We start from the raw sequence: 12,248 nt of genomic DNA, 5'->3' as shown, positions 1-12,248 counted from the left end.
GCTTTAGTAAAACACAGTTTAATGCAACAGAGACTGATACCATATTTTTACTCAGTTAATTGTTTATACAGATTCCATTTGATCTGGTCCCTTAAAGATATACAAATTGTTTATTTACTATTTTGCATTCCTTACCTAAAGCATAACTTTTTTTTTTTTAAAGGTAGATGCATGGAAAACACATGTGTGGCATGATGAGACCCGAAGGCCAAGGAAAAGAGAAATAAAGTTTAGCATCTTGGCAAAGTAAGTTGCTCAAATAAGATTCTTCATGCTTTGTCCAAATATTCTATTCTTGCAATGTTTCTGCTCTACTTTAAAAAAATTATTACAGTGGGGACCACTTGAGAGGTTTGAATCATAGCCTTACCTGTCCACCCTGAGGTAACATTCCTATCTAAGGTTCTTGCTCAGGGCTGTCTAGAGTGTGTTGCTACTGAACCATCTTCCAAAGAAAAGCCGTGCTCCAGCTCAGTCTTTCCTAGCTTGTTTGTGAATCAACCTGAATTAGTGTAGCTCCATTAAAAGCTGTGTGTGATTGTTCTTTTCCCAGGGCTGTGCTCTTTGCATCCTCACTCATGCGAGGGGCAGTGGCCACCAGGGCCAAGGTCACCGTGATCTACGCGACAGAAACGGGCAAGTCGGAGACGCTCGCCAACAACCTGTGCAGCCTGTTCAGCTGTGCCTTCAGCACCAAGGTGAGCTGTACTAATCAGCCACACCTCGTGGAGACAGCAGTGTGGCTTCTGCAGCCTTTTCCATTCTCCAAACCTGTGTTTGGAATGTTCTGTAGATACGAGTTGGACTAGAACTTTGATTTTGTATTCATTTAGCATAATGCCGTGTAAGTTTGCTCATCTGAGATATCTAAGGCTAGTTCTTATGTGTGCTAGCAATGTCTCATGAGCTTTATTCCTTCCAGATCCTCTGCATGGATGAGTACAATATTTGTGACCTGGAAAAAGAAACACTTCTTTTAGTGGTTACTAGCACTTTTGGAAATGGAGATTCTCCAGGTAACGGAAAGGTAATGTTCACCTCAGAAGTGTGTGAGACTCAGCTCAAAGACCAAAGACAAACCTTTCATTTATCTCATGTCCTTCAGTAAGATATGGATCAGTTTTCAGATCAGAGTATTCTGTCTTAAATCAGAGTATTTTTCTAACCTTAAGTGTCTTATGTATTCTTATACAGACCTTGAAGGACTCTTTGCTCAGACTGAAACTGCTGAGAAATAAAATTAGGTAAAAATACTTTGTTGTTTGGTTTGCATGCGATTGAGTCCTTCAGCACTCCATATAGCATAAGAATAACACAGCAATCTTCTTTTCATCTCCTTCTGCAGGTATGCTGTGTTTGGCCTGGGGTCCAGCATGTACCCAGAGTTCTGTGCCTTTGCTCATGCCATCGACCAAAAACTGGCCCAACTCGGGGCTTCCCAGCTCACTCCAGTGGGTGAAGGGGATGAACTCAATGGGCAAGAAGAAGCCTTCCGCAGCTGGGCAGTCAGTGCTTTCAAGGTGAATATAGAAATACATCTCATATTCTAGTCACTCATCCATTCATTTTAGTTCAGTTCCCATAAAAATGAGAGAAAATGAAGGAAACTAAACGTCTGAATTTATATCTGAATTTGGAACTCCCCTCTTCTCTACTGCTTGCCTAACAAGGAGAGGGAACTGGGTCCCTTTTCTATTATTTTTTAATATCCACACAAAATTGCGTGAACCCTTTTGGCTAATGGAATGATGGAATGCTGTTAAAGTATGAACAAGTGTAGCATCAAACTTCTGGATTTTTTGCAGAGGATCTTTTTTGGCTATACTGTTATAGAAGTGGAACTTTACTGAACTCACTGAACCCACACACCAGAGGCACTAAAACTAGCAATCTGTGAAACTGTTAGCTCCTTATTGGAATTATGACAATGCTAAGAATATTTTTTTTTAGTGTGAATAGCCTTTATTTTTGTGTGTTTTTTACCTAGGCTGCCTGTGACACTCTTAACGTCCGTGGGAGACACAGTATTCAGTTGCCTAAGATCTACACCTCTGAGGAAAGGTGGGACCCTACCAGTTACAGGCTAGTGCATGACTCCCAGCCCATGGACCTGGCTAAAGGTAGTGCTCCCACCTTCCCCTCCCTCTGCCTTTGCTGCTTCAGAGGGGCTGCACTGTGAAGGCTTTTCAGAAGTGCTCCTGGCCCTGCTGGATGGTAGAATGCATATAATGAAGTACATGGTCAGATTTAAAAAGACACTGGTTCACATTGAATAAGTTACCTTTTCCAGCACAATAACACTGGAACTATCACACATTTGGACAGCCCCAGAGGAACAAAAGCTGGGATGAACTGCTTTTAGTCAGGGAATGGGGCACACACAACTGACTGATGGCTGGTCACCTTCTAGGGCAAGCGTGGTTCAGTTCTCCATATCATTTGAAGACATTTTAAACAAACCTAATCACAAGGTTACCAAGAGTCATATCCTCTTTTCTCACCAGCTCTTGCAAACATTCATGCCAAGGATGTAATTCCCATGAAGCTGAAATTTAGGCAGAATCTTCAAAGTTTGAAGTCCAGGTATGCTACCTCATTCTTTTGAATATTGCAATACTACATTTTATTAAAATCTTAAACATCTGAAGTGCCTGGTTATAAACATCTTCTCCCTGCAGTTATTACAAAAGATACTGGATTTTTGGTAGTGTCCTTAGTAGCAGCATGTGAGCTGCGCAGTCTGCAGTGGGGCAGCACTTCCACTGGCTGATTGCAGGCATGTTTATTCTGTACTGGACAGACCAGGCAGAACTTCAGCACCCAGTTTGTCTGGATACAAGTACTTCCCATGCCAGGACTCTGATTTGTTTAAGTCTCTGTGAAGCCCTAAGCTGGTCTGGTATTTGGTAATGAACACACGGGAGCCCTTGCCAAGTGCCGCTGCAGATTTATTCCTTTCCTGTGCAATCCAAGGGAAATCCTGTCAACGTAACCAAGATCAGTCTCCTTTCTCTTTCTTTGCCATCCAGTCGTGTCACCATTCTGGTTAAACTTCACTGTGAGACTAATCAGGAAGTGCACTACCTTCCCGGGGAGCACATCGGGGTTTTCCCAGGCAACCAGGCAGAATTAGTCCGTGGCATTATTGCACATGTCAAGGATGCCCCTCCAGCTGACCAGACTGTCAGGCTTGAAACCTGCATCGATGGTAAGTTGGGTCTCTTTAGACAAAACAACAGAGGATGTTGGACAGATTCCTTTAAAATTCCTAAGAATTTTTGCTGACTGAATTTGATTCTATGATCCTTTTCTCAAGTTTCAATAGGATTTTATTGCTGCTTTTTAGTTATTCCTGTAATTATTGGTTCTGATTTTGCCCTTTCTGGAAAAACTTCACCAGGGTTTGCAAAGGTACCCAAGGTACCTGGCCATTGACTGCAATTAAATTAATTAACAGTTTGCTTATTGCTACATCTAAGAGTCCTACAATAGACATATATGTCCTGCCCATCTTTCCCATATTAATAGGAACAATTATAGGATTCTGGAACACGGGAAGATGGTTTCCCTAAGTGAAAGACTGTGCCTTTCCAAGTGGTGTTTTGTTGTCATGAAGTTCTCTGTGTCAGATCCTCCCCTTACAAAGCATTCAAAATCTCACAATAACCTCTTTCAGAAGAGCCCTGTGGTCTAGACCTGCTGCATCCTCACCTTGAAGGGGTATTTTGAAGGGCACTGAGTTTTGCAAAGCTCTACAGCTGTCAAATACCACAGATGTTGCTAACTGTCCTTTTCTTTCCTTCATTTCCAGGTGGGTACTGGGCAAGTCACAAAAAGATTCCAGCCTGCACACTACCTGAGGCTTTGACATACTTGCTTGATATCACCACTCCACCCTCCCAACAACTGCTAAAAAAACTCTCCCAGCTGGTGACAGCAGAAGGAGACAAGCAGAGGCTGGAGGTGTTGTGTCAGGTGAGCCTTAGGGCTGGAGTTTTGTTTGCAGTACTGTCCACTGGGCCCCCTGATGCCCTTTGACTCTGGAGCAGAAGCTTAAGAATTGTTTGTAGTAATGGATTTTTATGCCTCTGTTACATATTCTGTGGTCTTAGAAAGCCAACCACAGTGAGGGAAGGAGGGGTCTGAGGCTCAGCTTGGGTGTGGGAGCCAACATCTGCTGTTTCCTGTGTGGTTCTGGGTGGGTCACCTGCCTGCCTGGTTCTCTTGCCTCGCAGTGGTTTCTGATGAGACACCTTACACTTTGCGTGTGGAGGAGCTGCAGGGGAGCTGGTAGATGTTTTTGTCAGAGAACTTGCTACCCTGAGAGTCAGAGGGATGCTGCTTTAAGTAATGACTCACAGGTGTGGTGAGTGCTGGCTCCTCCTGCCAGGTCCAGGGAGGCTCGGGAGGGGTCAGGACCTGGGACTACACAATGTCATGGATGTGCCGTGACAGGGAGCTGAGAAATGAATTCTCCTTCAGTTTCTGCATCCTCACCGAGACAGCAGGTGTCTGAGAACTTTGTAGTGGGGGTTCTGAGCTTCTGTGTTCAAAATTAAACCATTTCTTAGGAAACCCCGGTATTGGTCCTGGCAAAGTTTTGAGAGCTTTTTGTTCATTTGCCTGCATATTTAATTGATTGTAAAGCGCGAATCTTATCTATAAGTGACATTTCAAATATGCCTGCTCTCCTGAACTCAGCATGACCTGGTAATGTTGTGGTGATGCCCTTTGGCTTTTAGAGCACAGAAGAATACAATAAATGGAAGCTTTACAACAGCCCAAACATCCTGGAGGTGCTGGAGGAGTTCCCCTCTGCTGAGGTCTCCACAGCTTTCCTGCTGACTCAGCTGCCACTTCTGAAGCCCAGGTACTATTCTGTCAGCTCCTCCTGTGACATGACAGCCAGAGAGATTCATCTGACAGTTGCAGTTGTAAACTACAGAACAAGAGGTAACGAACTGTTGTTTTCATATCTCTCTTAATTAAATGGTATTTAGACTACATTGTGGTTCAGGAAAAAAAAAAACTGTCTGCCATACAGCATGAAGCATATCTATAATAAAAAATTTGTGTTGTCATACCTGCAGAATAGTACCTGCAGGGCAGGTGTTCCTCCTGGGCCAAGATTTGCTAAAATCCTGCACCATCATTAGTGTATCCATGTTTTATAAATCATTACTAGACATACATTTATTTTAAAGCTATAATTTTAAGTATAAAGTGTGCTTTTTAAAAAACAGAGGGCTTTTGGGTGCTATCAGAGGTGTTCTGCCTTGCTCTGCTTTTAGATGGAGAAGGGCCTTTGCACCATGGAGTCTGCAGCACGTGGCTGAACACCATAGAGCTCAACGAAACTGTTCCCTGCTTCATCCGCAGGTAAAGAAAATTTAACAAGTAAGAGCAGCTCGTAGTTCAGCTTCTTCAGTGGGGTTTCCTTTGTTTGGATGTTTTCAAGTGACTGGTGAGTTGAACAGCTGGGTCTGAGAAGAGAGGGAATTCCCTGTCTTCCAGAGATTAGATCTTTTACCATGCCTTACATTTAGTAAAATTACAAATCACTGGAAAACTCTGAAATAATTCTATTCCTGTGACCCCATCCCCACTGTTGGCTTCTCCACTGCAGAGCAAGGACAGGGGAGGGAACAAGGAGCACCCAGTTCCGCCCCACTGCTGCTTTCACACTGGGCACTCGGGCTGGGCTGCTCAGTCACTCAAGCAACTGAACATGAGTTTCAGTCAGAAACCAGTTACCTAATTAACATATTCTTGCCTTTTAGTGCTAATGAGTTCCACCTCCCGGAGGAGCCAGCCAAGCCCTGCATTCTGATCGGCTCGGGCACGGGGATTGCTCCCTTCAGGAGCTTCTGGCTGCAGCGCCTCTATGACCTGGAGCACAGAGGTACCCGCGGGGAGCCGGGGCAGGGCTGGCTCAGGGGCACCCCCGGTCCTGCAGACAAGGCTCTGCAGCCACAGGCACCCACAAACGCCAGCCCGGAGCCGCTGCGGGCACCCCCAGGCTAATCGGGCGCTGGCACAGCCGGCTCGTCCCCAGGGACCGTTCCCGTGGGCGGGGGTCGCGTGGGTTCGTGGAGGGCACAGCCTGTGTGCCAGTGCTGTGTGCCGGTGCTGTGTGCCGGTGCTGTGTGCCGGTGCTGTGTGCCGGTGGTGTGTGCCGGTGGTGTGTGCCGGTGGTGCTGTGTGCCGGTGCCGTGTGCCGGTGCCGTGTGCCGGTGCCGTGTGCCGGTGGTGCTGTGTGCCGGTGCCGTGTGCCGGTGGTGCTGTGTGCCGGTGGTGCTGTGTGCCGGTTCTGTGTGCCGGTGCTGTGTGCCGGTGCTGTGTGCCGGTGGTGCTGTGTGCCGGTGCCGTGCGCCGGTGCCGTGCGCCGGTGCCGTGCGCCGGTGCCGTGTGCCGGTGCCGTGCGCCGGTGCCGTGCGCCGGTGCCGTGTGCCGGTGGTGCTGTGTGCCGGTGGTGCTGTGTGCCGGTGGTGCTGTGTGCCGGTGGTGCTGTGTGCCGGTTCTGTGTGCCGGTGGTGCTGTGTGCCGGTGGTGCTGTGTGCCGGTGCCGTGCGCCGGTGCCGTGCGCCGGTGCCGTGTGCCGGTGCCGTGCGCCGGTGCCGTGCGCCGGTGCCGTGTGCCGGTGGTGCTGTGTGCCGGTGGTGCTGTGTGCCGGTGGTGCTGTGTGCCGGTGGTGCTGTGTGCCGGTTCTGTGTGCCGGTTCTGTGTGCCGGTGGTGCTGTGTGCCGGTGCTGTGTGCCGGTGCCTGCCCCGGGCTCCCCGACGGTCACTGCCCCGCACGGTTCCAGGGCTCAGAGGAGGCGACATGACCTTGCTCTTCGGCTGCCGGCATCCAGACCTGGATCACATCTACAGGGAGGAGACTGAGGAGATGAAGAGGAGGGGAGTCCTGAGAGACGTCTACACAGCTTACTCTAGACTGCCTGGCCAAGAGAAAGTAAGGCTGGTTCCTTCGTTCTTTAAGGGTTAACTCCTCCAGAATCATCCCTCAAGATCTGGGCTCTGGTTGTTAAAAAATGTTAGCATTTTGCTTCAGTTAACTGTGAGCAGGTTTGAGCTTCTTCAAATGAAGGAAAATCTCCCTGTGCACTCCAGCACAAGCAAGCTGTGCTATAAATTGCAATAAATATAATCCCTCACTGCCATAGAGAGGCACATCCAGTGCAAACAGCCCTTGGAACTAGAACTGGAACATTTTCAGAAACCTTGTATTTTGCAGGATTTGATTAGCCCATGAGGTAGAAATGAGTTGGCACTGGCCATTTTTCCCCATTTCAATGACACAGTGACCATGGAAATTAATTTTATGTAGAAGAATCTTGACTGGGAAAAAAAAAAAACAGAATAAAAGTTATCCTCTTTTTAGCTCTCCTGGCAGGAGACTTTGGCATGTAAAAGAGTTTTTGTCTGCTCAAGTTTGATCAAGAGACAGGCCCAGCTTCCAAATCTGGGCTTGTAAAGGGCAACCTGAAGACATTTTTCACCTTTCCTGTGGTGCAGGACAGAGCTGGAGCAGACAGGGCACTCAGAGCCTTCGTGCGCAGACCCACTACGGACTCAGAGGAGCCAGCAGCCCAAGCAGCGTTTCGGGAGCCTGGTGTGCTGACGGCTTTTGTGTTTCCCAGGTCTATGTCCAGGACCTGCTGCAGGGCCAGCTGGCGGCCCGCGTGTGCCAGGTGCTGCACGGGCAGCAGGGCCACGTGTACGTGTGCGGGGACGTGCGCATGGCGCGGGACGTGGCCAGCGCGCTGCGGGCGCTGCTCGCCCGCGCCCTGCGCCTCAGCCGGCAGCAGGCCAACGAGTGCTTCCAGCAGCTCAAGGTAGCTCTCACCGCAGGCCGTGCCCCCCAGCGCGGGGGCACAGCCAGGCTCGGGGGCTGGGGCTGCATGGGCTCCTGTGTGTGCACGCACGGGAGCAGGCTCCGAGGGAGCGGCTTGGTGCCCCCGGGACTGCCAGCCCAGCTTCTGTTCGGTCGGGGTGAGAGGGGGATTGCTGCTCTGCTCTTACACGGGGGTCCTGGGGATCAGCACTGCAGGGCGTTGGGAACATCAGGAGCTTGGGCTTTATTGTACCAACAGAGGAAAAGGGAGTTCAGGAGTTTCCTGGGTCCATCACTGAGAACCCAGTGCCTGGGGCTGCTGCTTTTTCAGACCCTCTCGTTATCAGAACTCATCCTGGTGCATTTGTGCCTCGCATTCAGGGAGCTCCCTTTCACCGGCAGTGACAAAATCTACAACCACAGAACCAGTGCTACAAATGCAAACGGCCTTTTAGTTACCGAACTGATGGGTAAGGAGTAGCTGGCAGCATTTCATTCATCTCTTGGGTGTCCTTTCTTTTTGCAGAGCCAAAAGCGATACCATGAAGATATATTTGGGGCTGTGTTCCCACATGAAGTCAAAAGAGCTTTGCCACCCACCAGCTGAAGAACAAATCCACTCGTGTTTTAGACAATACTTGCACATTTGTTGTTATTTTCAAAAAACAAAGAGTCACATCCTCCTTCTTACACTTGTTCAATCATGCACGTGTATAAGATTGTAGGATTTGACTCTTAAACCTCAGCCTTAATTATGTCAAATATTAAATTTAACTTTTGTTGCTATTTATTCTGACATTTTAATACATTATCTTAATAGTGAAACAGCAAATTATTTTTAATACCATCTATGCTAGTATAAATCTGGTCGTTTTTATACATACAAGGAAAATCTACAGTTTTGTACTAAGTTAACTAGAGCTTGAAATCTTTTTTTAAAATGTACTGTGTATCTTTGTGACTTTATTTATATCAGATTGGTTTTACTTGCATGTTATCTTCACTTGAAAGCAAGTGAATGCATGGTTGTGTTGCTGGGAGTTGTCTGGCCATGTGCCTGGATCTGGAGCAGTGTTTGCAAATGAAATAATAATGTGCTGGTCCCGAAGTGGCAACACCTGCTGCAGCCCCCTCAGATGTGTCTGCTCAGCAGGTAGCAGTGGGGAATTCTGCTTTGTGGGACTCAGGTACATGAACCTCAGCTGTTGCTGTTGTTACAGAGCCTATAGCAGGAAGATTCCAAAAATTCCAAAGCACTTTGTACATTTGAATGCTCTGGTTTACTTGATTTGTTTGTAATAAAATCTGCCTTTATACTGAGACAAAGCGTGTGGATCAGTGAACCTCTTCTTGCTCTTGGCTCCAGCCTGCAAAGGCAGAGGTAACAAACAGCTCTGGGGCTGTGGTGAGGTGGGTTTGCTCCAGGCAGCGCTCCTCCCTGAGCCAAGGGCATCTCCAGGAGTTACAGTCTGCCTATGATCAGTTTTGCATTTTTGTTACTGCTGGGCAAATGTGACTTTGCACCAGGGAGTGAGACTGGCTTGAAACCGCCCTCGTTGTATTTGGCCTTGGGCTCTTTCTAGGCGTTGTAGTTACATCAGAAATAGTTCCTTCTCTGAAATTACCAGGGCTAGATGAGCATATTAAAAAGGTGAGATTTTCCTGTCATCCCTTGTCTCCAGGAGCTGGAATTGATGGAGGCAGAGTTGAGACTCTAATGTCAGCAGTGCTGGGTGTGAACGGTGTGTTTCACACCGTTGTGTGGTTGTGCACCCCGCTGGGCTGGGACTGGACTGGGAGCTACAGATTAACACTTGTGAAACGATTAGTGGCGTGTTTCATTGGCACTTATGCCAAATTTATATGGCTTTAAGGGAATTCGGCATCCAGAACAGGCTGTGTGCCAGGGCACTGAGGTGCAGACAGACCTTGCTCTTGGCCTCGGTCTGTACCTGGTTTTGGGTACCGGTAAAACCCCCAGGAACTGGGGCAGCTGGGAGAGTCCTGGGCTGGCAGCACAGGAGCACTGCTGGCTTCCCTCCGCCCCTGAGCGCACAGGGTGCATTCCTGAGCTTTGGGGAGCAGTCAGATACTGGGATATACTTCGAGCCTGATTTTCATAACACTATTAACTGAAGGAAAAGGAACAGAACTTGTGGACAGAGTCCATGAGTGCAGGGAGGTGACAGAAGGTCGGGCCCTGCATCAGGGAAATGCAGGAAAGCTGGGGCTGGTGGGGCCAGGCAGGGGGATGAGGGATGATCAAAACTCATGAGGAACACCTGGGGCTCATGAGGAACACCTGAGGCTCATGAGGAACACTGGGGCTCATGAGGAACACCTGAGGCTCATGAGGAACACCTGGGGCTCGTGAGGAACACCTGGGGCTCATGAGGAACACTGGGGCTCATGAGGAACACCTGAGGCTCATGAGGAACACTGGGGCTCATGAGGAACACCTGAGGCTCATGAGGAACACTGGGGCTCATGAGGAACACCTGAGGCTCATGAGGAACACCTGAGGCTCACAACGGACAGCAAAGCGCTGTGGGGCAGGGTCTGGCAGAGGCTGCTTGTTTTGGGGTGATGTGCAAGGCTGCTGAGCTCTGGGGACACTGAGGCCAGGTAGGTGAAAGGCTTTTTCTTCTCCTTGGTTTTTGGTAATGCTGTGTTACACTGTCCATGTGCAGAGGGGCTCTGCCTGCCCCGGTAACCCTGCTGGGAGCCAGGGCTGGAGCTGCTGCCTCGTCTGGGAGGAGCAGGCTGGCCTGTGAGGATGAAGCTGGACGTGGTGTGCCCAGCTCTCCCAGATCCTGCTCAGAAGTTCATTTGTAGCCTGAGCTGTGCTTTGTGAGTTGTTATTTGGTGTCTCCTTTGAGTGAACCCCCATTTCTGTGGCTGCTCTGGAATGTTTGCTGTTGAGCACCCAGCTGGGCTGGCAAAATGTTCCTGCCTGGTGCGGGGGTTTAGAATGCCATTGAGCATGTCAGTGCAGCTGGCAGGGGCTGGAAGTGCTCCCTTTGTGCTGGGCTTGTCTCTGCTGGGGTGTGTGTGCTGGCTGCTCCTGTTCTGTTTGCTGTGGCTCTCCCCAGGCAGAGGGACCCCGATGTTGGTGCTTTGGACATCCTGGGGCAGTTCTGGGGTACAGCTCTGAGCAGGGAGCAAACTGCTCCAGTCACAGCTAGGGCAGAGCCTTTGTGCTTGGGGACTGGAGTTTGTGAGGTTTGGTTTGTTCAATGAAACACCTCTGCCCTTCACGTATAATTGAGAATTAAATTTGTTATTTCTTATTCTTTATAGAAGACAACAAAGCTCAGCTTATCTTAAGCTTTTTAGTGTTTGCATGTGAGAGGTAGATAAGATGGATGAGATATGAAACTGTGCTTTTATGATGCCCTGGCCCATTCCCGGCAGGCCAGCACAAAGCCGCCGTTATTCCCGGCACAAAGCTGCTGGCAGCAGCAGAACCTTCCTGGGATTAATTAACAGCCGGTAATGATCCTTCCAGCGCGGAGAGCCGGGTCTGTCCGGCAGAGCTCTGCCCCACTCTGCAGGTGCGGGGTGGTGGCAGGACCTTGTGCGAAGGGCGGGGAAGGTGCTGGGGGTCCCAGAACGGCCTCAGGGGCTGCTTTCGGGAGGGAAGCAGCTCTTAATCAGTTCAGTGCTTCGAGAGAACTCCGTGGTGGTTTTGGAACCCGTTTAACAATGTGACTCAAGATATCCGGGAGGGAGAACTGGTAATTGCAAGGGGCGATCACCTGGTGTCCCTCAGGGCAAGGGCAGGGAGCAGAGCGGGTGGAGGAGCTGCTGTGCTGGGGGAGTCTCCGCGGGAGGGAAAGCTCAGACCAGGACTCAGTAGCACTCGCTTTATCCAGACCAAAGATTTATTCACTGAAAAGATTCCTACATATCCAGAATTCCAGTAGCATAGAGTGCACTCTTTTTTCTTTCTGGTTTTGTTTGTTTGTTTGTTTTGTTTTGCTGGTTGCATAAACTAATACAGAAATTGTTGTTAATTCTAACCGTTTGCAATTAATTTAATAGCAATTCTGGAAGACACTCAGTTCATAGAAAATATTAAAAAAAACTTGTACTGTACAAAGTTTACATCACATTTGAAAAGAAAACGTGTCCATGTTCACCATGTTACGACCATTTACATTCACTACTGCCATGTGGCTCCTGTAGCAGCATTGCACGGCAGTGTCACACTGACAGCTCCACCGGGGCGGGACGTGTGACACAAACTCAACCCAGGGACTCGCTCGGTGCGCGGGGCTGGGACAGCTCCGTGGCCCCAGGCTCTGTGCCCAGAGCCCCGCCGGGCTCGGCCGGTGCCCGGGCTGGCCCAAACAAAACGCACCCCACAGACACCGTCGGTCTCTCCTCTGGCCGCGCTGGGGCAGAGGAC

The 12,248-nt window shown here is 49.3% G+C and overlaps 1 protein-coding gene across 3 annotated transcripts in view; it reads left to right on the top strand.

Annotated features, from left to right (window-relative positions):
* NOS2 (nitric oxide synthase 2) overlaps positions 1-9,163 on the top strand; it is a 32,355-nt gene extending 23,192 nt beyond the window's left edge. For 2 of the 3 annotated variants that reach the window (XM_068210714.1, XM_068210715.1), the window contains exons 14-28: positions 164-246; positions 554-698; positions 923-1,027; positions 1,195-1,244; positions 1,346-1,520; positions 1,988-2,120; positions 2,505-2,583; positions 3,030-3,208; positions 3,812-3,975; positions 4,743-4,953; positions 5,292-5,379; positions 5,781-5,902; positions 6,807-6,955; positions 7,644-7,838; positions 8,364-9,163. In XM_068210714.1, coding sequence (XP_068066815.1) covers positions 164-246; positions 554-698; positions 923-1,027; positions 1,195-1,244; positions 1,346-1,520; positions 1,988-2,120; positions 2,505-2,583; positions 3,030-3,208; positions 3,812-3,975; positions 4,743-4,953; positions 5,292-5,379; positions 5,781-5,902; positions 6,807-6,955; positions 7,644-7,838; positions 8,364-8,444 — 1,959 coding nt within the window. In that variant the 3' untranslated portion in view covers positions 8,445-9,163. The remainder of the gene's footprint in view (positions 1-163; positions 247-553; positions 699-922; positions 1,028-1,194; positions 1,245-1,345; positions 1,521-1,987; positions 2,121-2,504; positions 2,584-3,029; positions 3,209-3,811; positions 3,976-4,742; positions 4,954-5,291; positions 5,380-5,780; positions 5,903-6,806; positions 6,956-7,643; positions 7,839-8,363) is intronic. The other variant, XM_068210716.1, reaches the window with a different exon arrangement.
* Positions 9,164-12,248: the final 3,085 nt, after the last annotated feature.

The sequence above is a fragment of the Anomalospiza imberbis genome, chromosome 20 (assembly GCF_031753505.1).
Source record: "Anomalospiza imberbis isolate Cuckoo-Finch-1a 21T00152 chromosome 20, ASM3175350v1, whole genome shotgun sequence".
Classification (NCBI taxonomy): domain Eukaryota; kingdom Metazoa; phylum Chordata; class Aves; order Passeriformes; family Viduidae; genus Anomalospiza; species Anomalospiza imberbis.
This window is presented reverse-complemented; position numbering and strand designations above follow the sequence as displayed.